This window comes from Benincasa hispida, chromosome 6 (genome assembly GCF_009727055.1).
Source record: "Benincasa hispida cultivar B227 chromosome 6, ASM972705v1, whole genome shotgun sequence".
NCBI lineage: Eukaryota > Viridiplantae > Streptophyta > Magnoliopsida > Cucurbitales > Cucurbitaceae > Benincasa > Benincasa hispida.
In genome coordinates, this window is record NC_052354.1 from 32,929,417 (window position 1) to 32,948,696 (window position 19,280).

Consider the following 19,280-nt stretch of genomic DNA (forward strand, 5'->3'; position numbering starts at 1 on the left):
GAGATTTCAATTTTATTGACATGTCAATAAAATATTGTATCGACAAATATTTCTGCAAGTAAAAATATTATGAACTTTATTTAGATTAGTAATTAAGTTATTTTTAATCCCAAACTAAGTTATGAATATTATGAATATTATTAATAGTATTTCTATTTTTTATATAATAAATAATATTTTTATTTATATTCAATTAAGTAGATTTTTTTTAAAAATATTTTACGAAAATTTATAATAGATATTATAAATATTAGTGGACGCTTAATATTAATATCTAACCCTTGGACGTTTCTACGGATATTTTCATAATTCCTCTTGACCTATGGCTCTTGTCCCAATTTTCTTCGACCCTTTAACCTATTTTAAATTTGTTGGCCTAAATATCCCGAAATGCCCAGCAGCAGTTTACACTGAACTTCAATCGTCGCCGGTAATTCTCTTCCGCCTCCGCTGCTCAGAATCCCTTCGTTTTCGGCCTTCGTCATCTCATTCACCTGCTGCTCACACTCGCCACTCCCAAGCAATCTACTCTCACTCTTCTTCTTCACCTTTCTCCCTCTCATTTGTCTGTTGACAACACTCCTCTCCCCATTTCCACACGCTATTGAAGTAAATTGAAGTTTGAAGTTGCTATTCATCACTTTCAAATGGAAGAATCTCCCACCCTTGGCAAGCGGAAAGACTCTGAAGAAGAATCAGCTGTCGCAGAAACTGGCAACAACCAAGAAACGAGCTCCAATAAGCGACCCAAGGAATCGAAAAACCTGGAAGATGAGAAGGCAACTCCGAGTCAGGAAACTGTCTCCAACCGACGCAGTTTAGCGCGGACTTGCGTTCATGAAGTAGCGGTCCCGGCTGGGTACTCTTCTACAAAAGACGAGTCGATTCATGGAACCCTATCAAATCCAGTTTACAATGGTACAATGGCGAAAACGTACCCGTTTACACTCGACCCATTTCAGCAGGTATCGGTTTCTTGCTTAGAACGAAATGAATCTATTTTGGTTTCTGCTCACACTTCAGCTGGAAAAACTGCGGTTGCTGAATATGCAATTGCAATGGCTTTTAGAGACAAGCAGAGGGTTATATATACTTCCCCACTGAAGGCTTTGAGTAATCAGAAGTATAGGGAACTGAGTCAAGAGTTTAAAGATGTGGGACTGATGACTGGGGATGTTACTCTTTCGCCTAATGCTAGTTGTTTAGTCATGACGACGGAGATACTTAGGGGGATGCTTTACAGGGGTTCGGAAGTTTTGAAGGAAGTAGCATGGGTAATTTTTGATGAAATTCATTATATGAGAGATCGGGAAAGAGGTGTTGTTTGGGAAGAGAGTATAATATTTTTACCACCGGCTATCAAGATGGTCTTCCTTTCTGCAACAATGTCCAATGCCACGGAGTTTGCTGAGTGGATATGTAATATACACAAGCAGCCTTGTCATGTGGTGTACACTGATTTTCGACCAACTCCCTTGCAACATTATGTTTTTCCTGCGGGTGGCAATGGGTTGTATCTTGTGGTTGATGAAAATGAACAGTTCAGGGAGGATAATTTTCTGAAGTTGCAGGATACATTTGCTAAACAAAAACAGATTGTTGGCCACAGGACTGCAAATGGGAAATCTAGTGGGAGAATTGCTAAAGGTGGCAGTGCTTCTGGAGGTTCGGACATTTATAAAATTGTTAAGGTTTGTTTGTCATCTTTTGTTTTAATATCTTTCGTTTCGTTTTCTTTTCAATGTTCTTGTGATTAGAAACAAGTAGAATTTTTTGTTTAAATAATGAAAAGAGGAAAGCCTCAACCGAGCTAAAGAAAGTTATAGAATAGCCGTCTATGTGATACAAGTATCCATGATGCAATAATTACATTAGAAGTCCTCAAGTTTCCCAAAGATGAAGAGGCTGATTAAGAAAATATATGACTTACTTGATAATGAAAAGTTTCGGTTTGTCTAAATTTGTTTGGCTTTTATAGAGAAATGAGTTACAAAAAATTGAGCTTATGTAGCCAGTGTTTAGTTTATGGATTTTTGTTATATGAAAATAAGTATCCAACCTGAGTGAGTTGCAAAAGCTTGAGTTAGCTCGAATCTCTGTAGCTTTGGGATTAGCAATCCCATAATTTGGGACAAATACATTCGTTATACATATATCAAATATAGGGTTGACTTTACAATTTAAGTTTTACAATCCCAACTTTGAGTTTAATTTAATACCTTTTAACGAGGATAAGTCAAAGGGTTTTAGCTTTATTTCTAAAAGAGTGAACGTGTAAGTGGAGATGTGGATATTAGATAGGCAAACATATCATGAAGTGAAATTCTTTTCCCTTTTTTTATCTATTTTTTTTATGGTTTTTTTTTTTTTTTTTTTTTTTTTTTTTTTTGGGAAATCTTATCATATGTATTGACATTTCACAACAAACCTTCCCACACAAAAACTTCTACCCTTTTAGGGTGCTTATCTTTCTAAACCAACTCACTCATTCAGCTATCAAAGACATGCCATGCCAACTACGGTTCAGATGTTTTTGGAAAGGCTTGCATTTAATGCCTGGGTTATTGCACAGCCAAATCCAAGAATCCTCATGTATAGTGGAAAAGATACCTCTAAGCTGTCCATATGGATAGTTTGACAGCCTCTTTTGTATAATAACTTAAAAAAATGTTCGGATGACTTGTAAATATTAGGATCATTGTGGGATTATTCACAAGCCAATGATTTCCAAGAAAGATTAACTTCCATTGTTCTAGAAAATAGGTCAAGGCGATAACAACATACGAAAAAAAATCCTCCCTCAACTGCCAATAGGTATGCAATGTAAAATTGGAGAAACTGTAATCCTCCTAATTCAATAAGATGCCCAATGATCTTAAATGACTGTATTATTCTCTAAATTTATATATTGACCCAATCTCTTCTTCCTATCTACAAATAGAGATCACAATGTAAAATCAGAGATATCCCAATCCTTTAAATTCTACCATGGAATTGGGTGTCACATTCGAAAACATACTATAATAAGTAATGAAATTTATAACATGCAATTTATAAAAGGGAGAGATCCAATTCAAATGAAGTTACAAGAAGTTTCTCTAGTTGGATAAAAAAGAGTTTAAACTATTATTGGTAAAGGAAAGGACATGTTTACACCAATGTAAAACAAGAAAAGGATGGTCAGTAAACTTCTGATCTAAAAATTGAGAATTGTGTTTAGAAAGAAATACTCCCCAGCTTCTTTCGGGTGAAATCTCCTTGACTTATTCTCTCTTTCGTCAGCTCACCCTTTCCCTCTCCCACGGCTTCCCCATCATCTATGCCGACCTTCCTTGCTTCTATATACTCTGCCTTGACAAGAGAACTTTCAGAAAGCTATCTGTGGAACTTTCAGCTGGTCGACTCTGCCAAACAACATCTATGGTGCACACTCTCATTCTGTAAGGGCACCATCCAAAAATGAAGTCAAGATGTTGCTGCTCACTTCCATTTTAAACTTTTTGTTGTGCATACAAAAGAAACAGTAGAGTGATTTGAATGTAAAGATATTTTTCTTTTCCTTTTTAGGAAGAAGCTTATTTTTGTTGCAGCCACTTGGTGCAAAAGATACAGTTCATCTAGTAATTCATCTATCTTTTCTATTTCATTAGCTGGAAGACCGTTTTGACATCCCTATTTAAGGTTCTCCCTTTGTAGTACCTCTCATTTAATCAAAGTTTCTCCATGCAAAGAATCAAATATCAACACTATTTCAGCATATTTGAATAACTTTTCATAATCTCTTACTTCTATTGTTTCTTATTGAAAAAAAAAAGAGTATTAGATAATGTTTTGTGCCTGAACTGGCGTGCTTTCTTGTATCAGATGATTATGGAGCGGAATTTCCAACCAGTCATTGTCTTCAGTTTCAGTAGAAGAGAATGTGAACAACATGCAATGTCCATGTCCAAACTTGACTTTAATACCCAAGAAGAAAAGGACATGGTGGAACATATTTTCAGAAATGCAATTCTTTGCTTGAATGAAGAAGATAGAGAACTGCCTGCAATTGAGTTAATGTTACCTCTTCTCCAAAGAGGTATTGCTGTTCATCATTCTGGGCTTCTTCCAGTAATTAAAGAATTAGTTGAGCTCCTTTTTCAGGAAGGTCTTGTTAAGGCCCTTTTTGCCACAGAAACTGTAAGATACCTACCAATCACCTGGTTGTTTATGCTTGTTTTATATTTTTTTTATTGCTAATTTAGATCTTTTTTTTTGAGCTTCAATACTGATTTGTAGTACTGATTCTTCTTTTGTGTGGCAGTTTGCCATGGGTCTGAACATGCCAGCAAAAACAGTTGTCTTCACTGCCTTTAAAAAGTGGGATGGTGATAGTCACCGATTTATTGGATCTGGTGAGTACATTCAGGTGAGTGAAGGCCCTATTTAAGCTCGTGAAACTATTTTTTAGTACACAGTTTTATCTTACTCTAGGAGAAAAACTTGACTTCTGCAAATTTTGCAATTCAGATGAGTGGAAGGGCTGGACGCCGTGGAAAAGATGAGAGGGGTATATGTATTATAATGATCGATGAGCAGGTAATACTTCTGCCTGTCACAATTTTTGTTGTGATGTAAATTTCTACTAATTTCTTTCTAAAGTTGAAGTTTATTATTTATTTTTTGATAAGTTAATTGGATTTGTGATTATATTTTGTCGGTTTGGAATTACTTATTTGGAGTGTTTGGCCTTTAGATCGCCTCACACAGAGCTTATATTGAGATGATCGAGGAGCTCTTCTATCTGCTTTTTAGGGGAAAACGGAGTTCTTTATGAGAAGCTGGGGTGTTTGTTGTGGGTATTTGGGGAGAGGGAAATAGTAAATTTTTAGAGGGATCGAGAGGGAGTCTTTTGTTATTCGGTCCCTCAGGAGATTAATGTCTTTCTTTGGGCATCGATGTCGAATTCCTTTTGTAATTATTTGCTAGGTCCTATTTTGCTTGATTGGAGCTCCTTTCTTTAGAGTGCTCTCTTTTGTGGGCTTTGGTTTTTGTATGCCAAAAACGATTTGTAACTGAGCCGAGTCCTAGTAGGAATTGCGTTCACTCTGGGCTTAGGCCTATTCCTATTAGGAATGGAGTTCACTCTTAGAATGGGGCATATAATGGTCAGTAGGTTTTAATTGGTATATGATTATAGAGTTATTTCTTTTGGTTAGGAATCAGGAGAAACGGGAGCTCTCAAAATCTCTTTAAGATCGTTATTTCTATTCTTTTATCAATAAATTTCATTTTATCAAATTGATTTTATCAATTTGGTATTAGAACAACCAATCTTGAAGAATGGTGAATAGAATGGGAAGCAGAATTGAGGAAGTAGAGCAACAACTTATAGAGATAAAAGTAAGGATTCAGTAGCTGAAACTAAAAATGGAAGAAAAATTCACAGCAATAAGGGAAGAAATTCAGAAGGGGTTTGATATGATACTGCAAAGATTAGATTCAAGGGAACACCAAAAAGAAATTGAAGAGAATAGATACCTCAAAGGGGAAGAAACTGACAGCTGAATTTTTCGGAGCAACATTAGGTAATGAATGGGAGGATCAATATTTTGGGACCCCTCGCATCTGTATTTGATTTGTGTTACCTAAACTAGAGGTGCCAGTTTTTTATGAGAATAACCCAGATGGATGGCTACACAAGGTCAAATGATATTTTGTGGTAAATCAACTCAGTGACAAAGGAATTCATAAATTGGAGATTGAAAGAAATTTGATTGGGGACCTTAGCTGCATACAACTCAAGTATCCTAAAGTTACTTATCAAATCAATCTAAAAGAAGAAACATGGAAATTTTATAGAGTTAAATGCCACAATAACATATTCAACATGAAAAGGGACTGAAGACTTGATACATTGATGAAATTGCATCAAATTTTAGAACAGTACTCTTATGTGTTTGAACCAGCAGTGGGACTTTTCCCTCTGCGAAGTTGAGATCACACTATCGAGAAATACCAATAACAGGAGAGTGAGTTCACGTCCTTGTTGATATTCTCAGTGTCAAAACGATGAAATTGAGAAGTTGGTTAAAGAAATGTTGCAAGCAGTAATTATTCAAGCCATCACAAGTTCTTTTTTCAATCCAATCCTTCTTGTTAAGAAGATGAAACTGAGAAGTTGGTTAAAGAAATGTTGCAAGCAGTAATCATTCAAGGCATCACAAGTTCTTTTCCTGTCCAATTCTTCTTGTTAAGAAAAAAATATGGGAGTTGGCGTTTCTGCATGGACAATCGTGGCTCAAATAAAGTTATCATACAATATCAATTTCCCATTCCATCCAATGGTGGATGAGTTATTAAATGAGCTTTTTTAGCCTTGATATATTCTAAAATTGGCCTGGAATCAGGATATCACCAAATCCAAGTCACGACAGGAGTCATGACATACGTAAAATTACTTTTCATACCTGTGCAGTATTTTTAAAAGCTCAAGGCATAATAAAGGGCAATAGTCTTCTAGGGCTTAAGTGCAAATTGCAAAGAAAAGTGTGAGTTTTTTTTTTTTTAGGCACAATATAGATAAAAGTACTACATAAAGAAGAGAGAGCATAGTTAAAGAAGAAATATGAAAAAAAAAGATCATTGGACACAAGAAATTTTGCGTTTAGGCTTAATAAAATATGATTTTTTTAAGATAATAAAGAAGAAAAAATCTTAGTTATTACCATGGTTGTTAAATCGTACGATATATGAGTTGTAACGTATGATTCAACTCGAAACAGAGAGAAATTGATACAGAACGTGAGTATGAATCAGAAATAATAAGAATCGTACGATTTCAAAGTTGAATCGTGTGAATCATTTCAAAAATCGGATTGTCCGATTCAAGAAATACCAAAAGGTGAAGAAAGAAAACGACGGCGACGAAAAATTACCTCGTGGATGTTGGATGTTGCGTTACTAGCCGGAGAAGACAATGTATAGTTGTCGGTGATTAAAAGAAAAATGAAAGGGAAAAAAAACAGTGACTTGCATTGGTGCAAAGCAGTCACGAAGAACAAAGCAGAAAGAAGAAAGAAGAATATGAAGTAGTTGAAAAGAAAAATGAAAAACTTTGAGAGGAGGTGTGAAGAAAGACTGAAAGGACAAGTGTTGGAATGTGTGATTCATATCATTATCCAATATTATTAACCAATTTCAATTTTAAAGTATTAACTTTTTTTTTTTAATTTTTATAATTAATAGTTTAATAAATTTTTCGTTTTCTATCATGTATACAAGTGTCACATAATTGTAGTGTGACTCTTCATTTCTTCCCATCCCAACCATTATTTAAAATTTTATTCTTTCAAAGAAGTTATATTGTTTTTAAACTTCAAAGTTTCATACTTATTTTGAAGTTGATTGATGTTTTTTCTATTGGGTGTTTAAGACTTTGGATTTAGATATGCTTTCAAATTTATTTTAGGGTTAATTTAATGTTTAGCTGATTATTTCTCTTTGTTTATATTTAAACGTTGTTCATCAAATTAAAACTTACGATACACGATACTTTCCAATGTACAATACCTTAAAGTTCCATTTCGATACGTGTTCTGTTTCACGATTTAACAACCTTGGTTATTACTATCTTTTAAAAATAATGAAAAAGACCCTAGGTTCGAGGCTTGGGCTTTAATAAAAGGTGCATGCATGAGGCACACCTTATTTTGTGTGTCTCGCCCTTTCAAGGCGAGGCGCTAGACCTGCACTTTGAGACTTGTGTGCCTAGGAGGGCTTTTTAAAACACTGTACATGTGACGATGGTCATTGTGAATTATTTTGCGTTTGGGTTGAAGGTACCATCCACTTCTCAATCAGTCATGAATGAAGTTTTGAGTCCTTACTTACGTTGCTTTGTGTTAGTGTTTTTCGATGATATTTTGGATTATGGTCAAAACATGGAACACCATAAGACATATTTAGAGGCTTTTCTCAGAGTTTTAGGAGAACAGAAGTTTGTAGCCAATGCAAACAAATATTACTTTGAGTTTCCACATATTGAGTACTTGGGTCATATTGTATCAGTCTCAGTTGATCCATTCAAAATTGAGGCAATAGTGCAGTGGCTAATATCAGAAAATGCCAAGGAACGATGGGATTTTTTTTCCTAGCTTGACTAGATGGTAGATATTATTGAAAGTTCATGGTATGTTATGGTATGATCGCTTTTCTTCTAATTGAACTCCTAAAATAAAGAGAACTTTTTTTGGAGTAAATTAATTCAAATATTAGTTTTAATGCTTTGTTTGGCTTAATTACTGTGTGTCATGGGGCGGAAGCGCGGTGTTGCGTATTTTGAGGTTTTTTCATGCGGCGTCAAGTCTCACTTGACCAGCTTACTTGTTGGGCCTTAAATTTTTGCTCACAAGTGACTATGGCAAGTTGAACACACCCTAGAATGGGTTGTGTTAGGCACTCACGACTATAGGGGAGAAAAGGAAAGATACATTTGTGGAAATAACGCTTTATTACTCAAGGTTATAAGAAGGAAAAGGGATAACGTAAATGGCCTCATAGAGAAGATTAGAGATGTCATTTATTACTCAAGGTTATAAGAACCACAATTACAGAAAGGACTCTAACTCGCAAGACCAACGCTAGAAAAGTTTACAATGGAGAGAACTCACTCTTGCTCTCAAAATGCACAAGTGAGTTTCCTTGTGACCCTTACAAATTTCGAACCCCATGTCTTGGCATTTCAAGACATATTTATAGGTGGGAGGGAGCCTAAAAACGTAAAGGAAGTGGGGGAGTGGCCAAGTGGGTCTAACCGCCCACTACCCATGACTTTAGGGTCATTCCACGTCTCCACTCTTCCTTCCTTTTATGAAGGAGATGTCCACTCTTTCCCCCTTTTTAGCTCCCACTCTCCCACTTACTACTTTTAGGACACCACTATCCTTGGAAGTAGGAAGCCCCCCTCCACCAATGTAGTTGCTTGCCCTTGAAAGTCTCCTACCCTTATAGACCACCTTCCATGTTTTGAGGAGTCTCCCACGCCTTCATGGAATGGAGTGCACCAAGTACACATTGTTCACGCTCGGCCGCATGGGGTGTCCTTATCGTGGACCATCACCCCCATTTAGGTGAGGCATTAGGTTGCCTCGACTAGGAATTCCATTCCTAGTACCACGTCGAAATCATCTAGTGGAATCACTGAGAACTTGCAGTGGTTCCTCCATGAACCGAACTCTAATTTAGCCGTGGATGCACCCGCAGTTGGTCGGGCCTCCGCATTGACGGTTTTGACACGACTATCACTCCGGGTCACCATCAAACCCAACTTGTCCATCACCCTTGTAGAAATGTAGATATTGGTGGCCCTAGTAACTAGCATGGCCATCACCTCCACGTCATTTATCCTGATGGCCACGTGCATCAAATTGTAATGACATGACTTCGGGATAAATGATAGGGTGTTCAATAACTGGAGGGTGTTTACCCGACAGGTTTCATCCTCGACTTCCCTCTCCTTAAGCATCACATTCAGCTTCTCTCGTCGCGGGTAGTCTTTTGCCTTATGCGGGTCTTTTCATAAGAAGCAAACGTATGTAGGAGTCGGGGTGGTAGCTTTGTCCTTCCCCTTGTCGTTGCGGTCTCCTTCATCCTTGGATTCACCCTTCTTCCGATTGGATTTCTACCGTTCTTTCTTCTTCTTCTCGGGAGAGTTAGAAGAATGGCTAGACTTGAAATCCATCAGGGCATCAACAGCTGCAATAGAAAAAGGTAGATCCTTCACACCCTGTCTCCGGAGCTCTGTTTGAGCCCATGGTTGGAGCCCCGAGATAAAGTTGAATAGCTTGTCCTCCTCGGGCATGTGCTGGACGTCAAGGATTAGGGAGCTGAACTCCTTGACGTAGGTTCAGAGGGAGCTTGTATGCTTTAGTTTCTTGAGGGCCTCCTTAGCAACCCAACCAGTGTTGCTGGGGAGGAATTGCTTCCTGAGTTCCTCCTTCAGTGATTCCCAGGTCTCGATCTTTGCTCTCCTATATTCTCATCATCAACTTTCCGAGTAAGCCACCATAGTTTGGCGTTTGAGGCGAGGTACATACTGGCAATGCCAACTTGTGCATCCTCAGTGATCTTTGCGGCTTTGAAATGTTCCTCGATGTCCCAAAGGAAATTCTCCAATTTGTATATTTTGAACCATTAAACATAGATGGTTCTGGAATGTTCACCTTTGAATTTGTGTTCGTCTTGGGAGGAGAGTCGGCCAAGGCCCTCTTCACCAGGGTCACTTCGGTATTTGTCAGTTTGAGTTCCTCCCTCAGACCCCCTATGTTGAAGGATAACTCGGTGGCATGTCCTCTAGTTTTGCAACGATCGCGTCCAAACACTTGCTAATTTGGTATATGAAGTCTCCTAACGTTCCCTCCACCTTTAGGAACCGAACTTCATGGGTCATTGCCATCTTAATTAATGTTGTTGGATGTCCCTTGGGAAGAACGCCTACGTGCTCCTCCAATCGGCTAACTTGATCCCTCATGGTTTTGACATGTTGAAGTGATTACCTCTCCCCTCTTTGGTGAGTTTGTGAGTGAACTTTGAAAACGGGGCTCTGATATCACTTGTCACGGGACGGAAGCGTGGTGTTGCGTATTTTAGGTTTTCCTATGTTGCATCAAGTCTCACTTGAACAGCCTACACGTTGGGCCCCAAAATTTTTGCTCACAAGTGACTATGGCAAGTCGAACACACCCTAGAATGAGTTGTGTTAAGCACTCACGATTATAAGGGAGAAAGCGTAGAGATACACTTGTGGAAATAAGCTTTATTACTCAAGGTTATAAAAACCACAATTACAAAAAGGACTCTAACTCGCAAGACCAACTCTAGAAGAGTTTACAATGGAGTGAACTCACTTTAGCTCTTAAAATGTTCAAGTGAATTTTCTTATGACGCTTACAAATTTTGAACCCGATGTCTTGGCGTTTCAAGACATATTTATAGGTGGGAGGGAGCCTAAAAATGTGAAGGAAGTGGGGGAGTGGCCCAAGTGGGTCTAACCGCCCATTACCCATGACTTTAAGGCCATTCCACATGTCTCCACTCTTCCTTCCTTTTAGGAAGGAGACATGTCCACTCTTTCCCTTTTTTTAGCTCCCACTCTCTCATTTACTATTTTTAGGACACCATTACCCTTGGAAGTAGGAAGCCACCCTCCACCAATGTAGTTGCTTGCCTTTGGAAGTCTCCTACCCTTATGGACCACCTTCCATGTTTTGAGGAGTCTCCCTTGCCTTCATGTAATGGAGTGCACCAAGTGCACATTGTTCATGCTTGGCCGCTAGGATGAGCCTTAGTCACCACTCCCACGTGCACTGCCTTGCACGCCTGTGCCTCTGCTCGTCTACTTGGCGAGCGCCTTGGGTACTCGTGCACTGGTCTGGCGTGTGCGCGTGCCCAACGTCGCATAACTCGTGTGTGTGTCGTGCCTTGTTTGGGCGGGGCGTCGTGCGCGCGCTCGCGCGCGCCTTGCTGAAGGACTCCCACACATGCACTTGATGGTGCCTTCACGTGCTTGTGCGCGCACGGGGTGTGGGCCTCCTGCCCATGCTGTGCACCTTTTTCGCCTAACCTCCTTGTTAGCCTATCCGTGCCATTGCCCTTGGTGCTTGCTAACCTCCCTCGCCCTGCCTCGTGCGCTAGCTCACACGCCCAACACCCTTGGGCTTTGTTGTCTCGGCCAACCTCCTGTTGGCTTTGGGTGTGTTCTTCGCCCATGGGACACGACCCACCCACCGTGTCATTGGCTTCAGTCTTGGGGGCCACAAGTAAGGCTAGTTTCTAACCTTTTAAATAGGGTCCCTAGGTTGTAAGAGGGATGATTCAAATAAAAACAGATTCAAGAATACTCAAGGAATTGTTTTGCACTACTTTATGTTGGTATATGGTTCATCTTCTTGGGTATTGATTTTTGCAAAAGTATTTGCCTGATTTTGATGGTAGGAACGTGATAGGTATCCTTTATTTACTTATAGTTCTCCAATGAGATACTTACAACCTATCAACCATGACTGATTCGAGAGGGTCACAATCAGTGGCGAATCCAAAAACTTTGTTGAGGGGGGTTTTATAATTTAGTAAAAATAATTTGAAAAAACAAACGTAAGGAGCGAGGCTTGAACCTAGGTCTGAATGAGGTTGGAAGAGAGATTCACCACTGGGCTAGAAAATTGATACTATGTCTGTTTTTTTCTTTTTATATATATATATATATAAAGAGCATAAAGTTGATGGGGACTCCCCCCGTGGTCATAATCCCTCCACACTAGCTTCATAAAAAACTACCCACGCCCCTTTTCCAGAACAACCCATACATATATAACCACAAAACTAAGTAAGTTACAACTCCCAACACAAATATTATAATTGCTATTCAAATACAATAACCGCTAAAACAACTATTTGTCCTTGCCCTTGTCCTTCTTGCTCCTTCTAGCATATACATTTACAATTGGAGGTTTAACAGAGCGTTTTGATGACTACCTTATTTTTCTTATTTACATCAAACTTGTTATTGCTGAGTTCTTCATGTTTTGTTTCTATGCCCAAGTGGGTTGCTAAAAAGCACCGTCACCCCTAAAATGGCCAAGTGTCAGTGTCGGATACATGTTGGACACCGACACGCCCCGACACGTGTCCGACATGCCAGCTGGTGTGTCGATTATTTTATTATTAAATTTGAAATGTTCGACATGGCGGAACACGCCCCTGACACAGGTAGACACGATGGGCAACACCTCAGTACACGACAAGCTATAATTTTTTTTTAAAACAATTAAAATGTTGCATTTTTTATTCAGCTGAGAGACATTGAAGTGAGGGAGATCGGCCACATTGAAGAGGAGAGGTCAGTGTCAGCAACATTGCTTCGGCTGAGTGATAGTGAAAGGAGGGATCGTCATTGAGAACATTGACAGTGGTGGTGAAGGATGAGAAGAATCGAGGAGGAAAGGGAAAAAGCAGAATCGGGGAGGAGAGGTGAGGGGGTTGTTGTGGATGTCAAAAAGAGAATAGTGGAGGGGAAAAAGAAACATCCTAGTTCGGGTTTTTACTCTTAATGGGCTTTTGGGCTTCTTTACATCCCTAAAACACTGGGTCTTTTTTAAATGGGGTTTTGGCTTTTCTCTTAAATGCCCTTTCCTTTTTTTTAATTATTATTTTAAAATTTTCTTCTTTATTATTTATTATTTATTAGAAAACATTATTTTTAATAATTAATAAAAAAACTGAAGTATTTTAGGTTTAATATTTTAATATATATATAAATAACATATCCTCGACATGTTGTCCTACATTTTAAAAAATTGGCGTGTCGTCATGTCGTGTTGTGTCGTATCCCATGTCTCGTTTCCGTGTCCGTGCTTAAGCGAACTGAAGATTGCCGTATCCTGTGTCAGTCTATATATGTTAAAAAATAAAAAAAATGAGGGGTCTTCGTTGTTGGATTTCTAATCCTTCCTGGGGTACACTTGCACATTCTTTGTCTTATTGTTTGGTTAACCCCTTATTGTCCAACGTTTTTGTTTTTTTCTTGCTATAGAAGGTTAAAATTTCCAAGAAGGATACGTTTTTTAATTGACAGGTTCTTCATTGTAAGGGCGTTCTCATTGATTGGTTCACCTTTGCAGTTTTATATCCTTTACAAAGGAGTAGCAGAGGATCTCGATCATCTTTTGTGGTCTTGCAATTCTGCGTTGATTGGCTGGTACCATTTATTTTAGAACTTCAGGATTACCGTGGCTCACCAAGAAATTTTTAGTTCTATGTTCGAGGAGTCATGTCATTCACCCTTATATTAAAAGGTTTGTTTTGTGTGGGTAGCTGACATTTGTGCTTTGCTTTTGGGTTTAGAGAGAGAACACGAGAGTAAAGGTGTGGAGCAGTCTAGGGAGGAAGTTTGGTCCCTTGGGGTCCATATCTCCCTTTGGGCTTTAGTTTGTAAGGACTTTTTTAATTATCTATTAGGTCTCATCTTGCTTGTTTGAAGCTCATTACTTTAAGCTGGCTCCTTAATGTTGTTTTTTGTATGCCCCCCTTGTGTTCTTTCAATTTTTTTTTCTTAATGAATGTTTAGTTTTATTGTAAGGGGAAAGGGAAAAAAAAAAAAACAACTACCAAGATGATAAAAGAAAGTCCTTTAATTGGCACAATTCAAGAGTGCAGTTGCCAAGAAACATTCTTTGACTACTCTGAATCGAGGTTTCAAAGAATAAAACTATATATTCTTCTTTCCTTTTAAAATTCTACTATTCTGCTTAAACACACTTTCCACAAAATGTACTAGGTGCATTAATCCAAAGAAACTTTCTTTTTAAGAGAATGGTCGGACCATATGAGCAAAAGTGTAATCCAAGAATTAGCAATCCGGTATAAGATCACGATATTTTATATCACTGATTGACCAAGTGATATTTGTTTTCTGTGTAAAAGAAATAAACTACTGATCCATAGTTTCCTCACCCTTCTTACAGAGACATCACCTATTACAAAATAAAAGTTTTTAATTTTTATTCACTCTTAGTCTCACTCCTAGAAATATATAACCATAATTCGATCTTAAAGAGAATGATAGAGGAAGAGTAAGGAGGGAGGAACACACAAATGTTTGATGAAAGAAAGCTTGGAGCTCATTGTAATTCATTTTCTTTGTTAATTAGTGGACCTTTGTGTGGGGCAGGTGCTGTTTTTAGTGCAGCCTTGTCTTTTGTTCACTTGTTCTTTTTCTTACTATAAAATAAAGCATTGACTGCGTTACCTCTTTCCAGATGGAGATGGGAACAATTAAAGATATGATTTTGGGCAAACCAGCTCCTCTTGTTAGTACGTTCAGACTGAGCTACTACTCAATTTTAAATTTAATGAGCCGGGCAGAAGGCCAGTTTACAGCTGAGCATGTTATTAGACACTCATTTCATCAGTTTCAGCACGAGAAGGTTGTGGCTGAATCCTACATATTTGAATTAGCATAATGTGATATTGAAAAAGTACTTCTTAATACTCTCATTTTTAGGCATTGCCTGATATTGGGAAAAGAGTGTCAAAGTTAGAGGAGGAAGCTGCCACACTTGATGCTTCAGGGGAGGCAAGTTTTTTGTCCTATTTATTTTTATGTAGTTATTAATATTTTGATCATCCACCAGAATTTAACTATTATGCTTTCTTCATTTAGGCCGAAGTTGCTGAATACCACAAGTTAAAACTTGATATAGCACAACTTGAGAAGAAGATGATGTCTGAAATAACAAGGCCAGAAAGAGTCCTCTATTTTCTTCTTCCTGGTCGATTGGTATGTACTAGGGGAGTAGGAAGATCCTTTATTAAAGATGATAATTTATCGTGCCTAAACCTGATGGCAGCCATCACAATCCAAATCAGTAAAGATGATGCAAATGATTGGATTTTTTTTTTTTTTTTTTTTTTTTTTTTTTGTGTGTGTGTGTGTGCGCTAAACTTGATTTTTAAGCATGAATTATAGCCTCTTGAGGTGTCCGTGTTGGCTAAGGCCTAGAGTCTCTATGTAACACCTGCCCAGAGGTTCTGTCTTTGAATTTTCAAGTGAGCATAATATGAAAAGCCATTAATGTCTCCAGGCCTTGGGATGCACACAATTGTTTTGAGGAAAAAGAAAGATGTGTCTTACACACACACTATTTATTATATTTTAAATGCACGTATTTGATTGTTAGTGAAAATTAATAACTTTTTTTGGTTTAAAATTTAATAGGGAACAATAATGTTCCAGCAAAACCTTTTGATATTATTTTTTTTCTTTTGAAACCTATTTCATTTGATGCTTACAGTTTTCTGTTACCTTTACTTGGCAACTTGCTTAGATTGGTTATTCTGTATTGTAGGTTAAGGTAAGAGAAGGTGGGACAGATTGGGGTTGGGGAGTTGTAGTCAATGTTGTTAAAAAGCCTTCAGCTGGGTTAGGCATCTTGCCTTCACGTGGTGGTGCATATATAGTGGATACCTTACTCCAATGCTCTCCTTGTCTAAGCGAGAATAATTCACGACCAAAACCTTGTCCACCCCGTCCTGGAGAAAAGGGTGAAATGCACGTGGTTAGTTTTTGATGTTTATGTTGGGATTCTTATGTCTTGATTTTTAATTTTCTAAATCCTTTTTCTGATTTTATTAGTTAGGTGTGATGGGGTAAATGTGAGATGTCATCGTTTTTGTTACCTTTTCAGGTCCCAGTTCAGCTGCCTCTAATTTCAGCCTTGAGCAAACTCAGAATATCTATTCCTTCTGATCTCAGACCCGTGGAAGCAAGGGAAAGTATACTGCTCGCATTGGAAGAGCTGGGCACTCGTTTTCCACAAGGTTTTCCGAAATTGAATCCAGTCAAGGTAAAAACTAGATCAGATGCTTACACATATTTGAATAGTTGTATCGTATGTTATATCTTTCATGAAAATTTTATCTAATCAAGACTTGTTACATTATAAAATTGTGTTTCCCTAGTATGTTTTTGATGAGGAACGAGAGCTCTGTTTAGTTTATTATTATTATTATTATTTTTTGTATTTTTGATAAGAAACTATTTCATTGATGATGAGTTCCTGTTCAGTATAATGAAACTTACAAATCTTCCAAAGGATTACAAAAGTTCTTATTGGAAGTAACAACCGTAAAGGGAGAAAAAATTGCAGAAATCTGAACAAAGAGAAACATGGTTATCTTTTCAATACTGCAATTTCTCTACCTTCTTGCATACTTGAGATTAATTGGTGACTACTCTGCATCATGACTTTCTTTTTGTTTTTGCCAACCAAGCAGATCAGTTAAGATACGGGATTATGCTTTCTGTTCTAATTTAGGGATGCATTTTAATCATTGAATATAATTTAAAGAAGAAGCCAGTTTGCATCAAGAATGAACCCTCAGTGCCATATAGTTGTTGATTAGCATACAATTTTTTTTTATAAGAAACAATTTCATTAATGTATGAAATTTCAAAAGAGGGGAAAGATGCCACAATCCAAAGGAGTTACAAATAAGTAAACCTTAAATTCTTTTATAATTTAAATAATAAGTAATTGAGTTCCCGTTGCATGTCAATAGAATTTGCAGTCCTCTTTTCTTTTCCATTATAAATGTGGTGCTTTATGTTAACTTAAACTATATTTGAGAGAAAAACTGTACTGGAAATTCAATTTTCTTTGGCTCATTCTCAGGACATGAGTATAGAAGATCCAGAAATTGTTGAGTTGGTGAATCAGATCGAGGAACTTGAGCGGAAATTATATGCTCATCCTCTGCATAAGGTATATAAAATAATCTTAACTTTTCTTTTATCATCGAGTACTGGCATAAAATTTTCTTTGAAGATTTTCATTGGTTGCCCCATTAATTACCGCAGTCACGTGAAGTGGACCAGATGAAATGTTTTCAGAGGAAAGCAGAGGTTAATCATGAAATTCAAATACTCAAGACCAAAATGCGTGATTCTCAGGTGTGGTTGATCATTGATGTTTCTTTAACATTCCATGATTGAAGAACCTCTTGTCTAGTTTTCCTTAGTATATTAGCAATGGCTTTATTGTTTGACATGAGGTTTAACCAGCTACTTAGATGCCTCCCTACTAGGGTTTGTCTTTATGCTTTGTTTGAGTAACATGTATTTTGATTAAGATCTATTAAATGTTTTCGTTGTTAGGGCGGTCAAATTTTTGGAGTTGAGCTCCATTTCTCTGTAACTCCATTCACAATTAAAAAAAATAAAACAATAAAAAAGGAACAAGTTTTTCCCTAGCATAATAATGTTCGAACAAATTGCAAAAGTATCATGTGGAGAAGCACGTATGAAAGGATTGACCATTCTCATCAGATTTGTGGACTTGGTTTTGAACAATAATTTTTTAATTTTTTAACGTCCAGCTTCAAAAATTTCGTGATGAACTGAAGAATCGTTCTCGGGTCTTGAAAAAGCTTGGTCACATTGATGCTGATGGTGTAGTTCAATTGAAGGGGCGTGCAGCCTGCTTGATCGACACAGGAGACGAGCTCCTTGTTACTGAATTAATGTTTAATGGTGAGTTAGGGTGCATATTCTTCTGGTTTTCATATTCACTTTAATTATTATCCATTTGGAATATCTGAAGATTTGTTTGTTAAGTGAACCTCGTAAACTGGCCTTCCAATTCAGATTTACAACATCGTTTTGGAGCTTGAGCATGGGGAATGAAAAAAGTGAGATCTTTATGTGAGCTGAATAGGAAAATCTTAAGAACTTTTTTACGTATAAAAATTATCGTAGTATAAATGATAAGGTAATGAAAAGTTTAAAAAACTAGAGATTATTTAGGAATTTATGGAGAGAAATAAACATTCCTTAAAAACGTATTATTTGGTTTATTTATAAAAAAAAAAAAAAAGAAGAAGGATTAAGGTGCAGAGGCACCTGTAGAGAAGCATGTTCCTCAATGTGCCTTATTAAGGATACCTGGCTTCTTGAAGTGAGGCATCCTTGCATTTCTGGAAAGTGTGTTTATGGTCTACATGATAATCTCAAGATCTTGTGCCTCATAACTTAGGCCATGTTTTTGGAACTTTGGGTTGAAAGTAATCACTGCATGATTGTAGTTGTGAAGCCAGATCGTGGATAATATTTGTCTCCTATCTCTGCCAGGCCTTTTATTCCCTCAGAATCTGTTCTATAATTACTTATCTTCTGTGAACCCGATCATGGCATGAATGGTTCAAAACATTATATCCTCAGAAGATTAGAGATCCAAATTTTCAATGCCACATGTTGCAAAAACTATTTTTTTCTTGATTGAAGCCGACTGGAAAGCTTTTAATTTGTTCTGATTTATTTTAAAAAAAATCTCTGTTTATTTCTTTTTAAAGATTAGTGAGAAACTTTCTTCTTTTATTAGGAAAAGTTATATTTTGTCAAAATCTCGACAGGGACATTCAATGACCTAGATCATCATCAGATTGCAGCCCTCGCAAGTTGTTTTATACCAGGAGACAAGTCAAATGAGCAGATTCAATTAAGAACCGAGCTTGCTAGACCGTTACAGCAACTCCAAGATAGTGCAAGAAGAATAGCTGAGGTTTTAAACTGCTAAGTACCTACTGTTTATTCTTTTCTATGGGCGTTTTAATTTATGTTCGAATGCAAACATGTTTTATTTGGATATAGATACAACATGAATGCAAGTTGGATATAAATGTGGAAGAATATGTGGAATCAACAGTAAGGCCGTATTTGATGGATGTCATTTACTGTTGGTCAAAGG

At 37.4% G+C, this 19,280-nt stretch overlaps 1 protein-coding gene across 8 annotated transcripts in view; it reads left to right on the forward strand.

Moving 5' to 3' along the window:
- The first annotated feature begins 328 nt into the window (after positions 1–328).
- LOC120079058 (DExH-box ATP-dependent RNA helicase DExH10) overlaps positions 329–19,280 on the forward strand; it is a 28,006-nt gene continuing 9,054 nt past the window's right edge. For 7 of the 8 annotated variants that reach the window (XR_005482207.1, XR_005482210.1, XR_005482208.1 and 4 more), the window contains exons 1-14: positions 331–1,691; positions 3,865–4,179; positions 4,304–4,408; positions 4,510–4,578; positions 14,796–14,963; positions 15,041–15,112; positions 15,200–15,316; positions 15,885–16,094; positions 16,224–16,382; positions 17,211–17,300; positions 17,396–17,488; positions 17,914–18,067; positions 18,946–19,094; positions 19,184–19,279. Coding sequence is in view for 2 of the 8 variants with exons in the window: in XM_039033249.1 (XP_038889177.1) it covers positions 648–1,691; positions 3,865–4,179; positions 4,304–4,408; positions 4,510–4,578; positions 14,796–14,963; positions 15,041–15,112; positions 15,200–15,316; positions 15,885–16,094; positions 16,224–16,382; positions 17,211–17,300; positions 17,396–17,488; positions 17,914–18,067; positions 18,946–19,094; positions 19,184–19,279 (2,841 nt within the window). In the remaining 6 variants the exon portion in view is untranslated. Of the gene's footprint in view, positions 1,692–3,864; positions 4,180–4,303; positions 4,409–4,509; positions 4,579–14,795; positions 14,964–15,040; positions 15,113–15,199; positions 15,317–15,884; positions 16,095–16,223; positions 16,383–17,210; positions 17,301–17,395; positions 17,489–17,913; positions 18,068–18,945; positions 19,095–19,183; position 19,280 lie in introns of all 8 variants that reach the window. The other variant, XM_039033250.1, reaches the window with a different exon arrangement.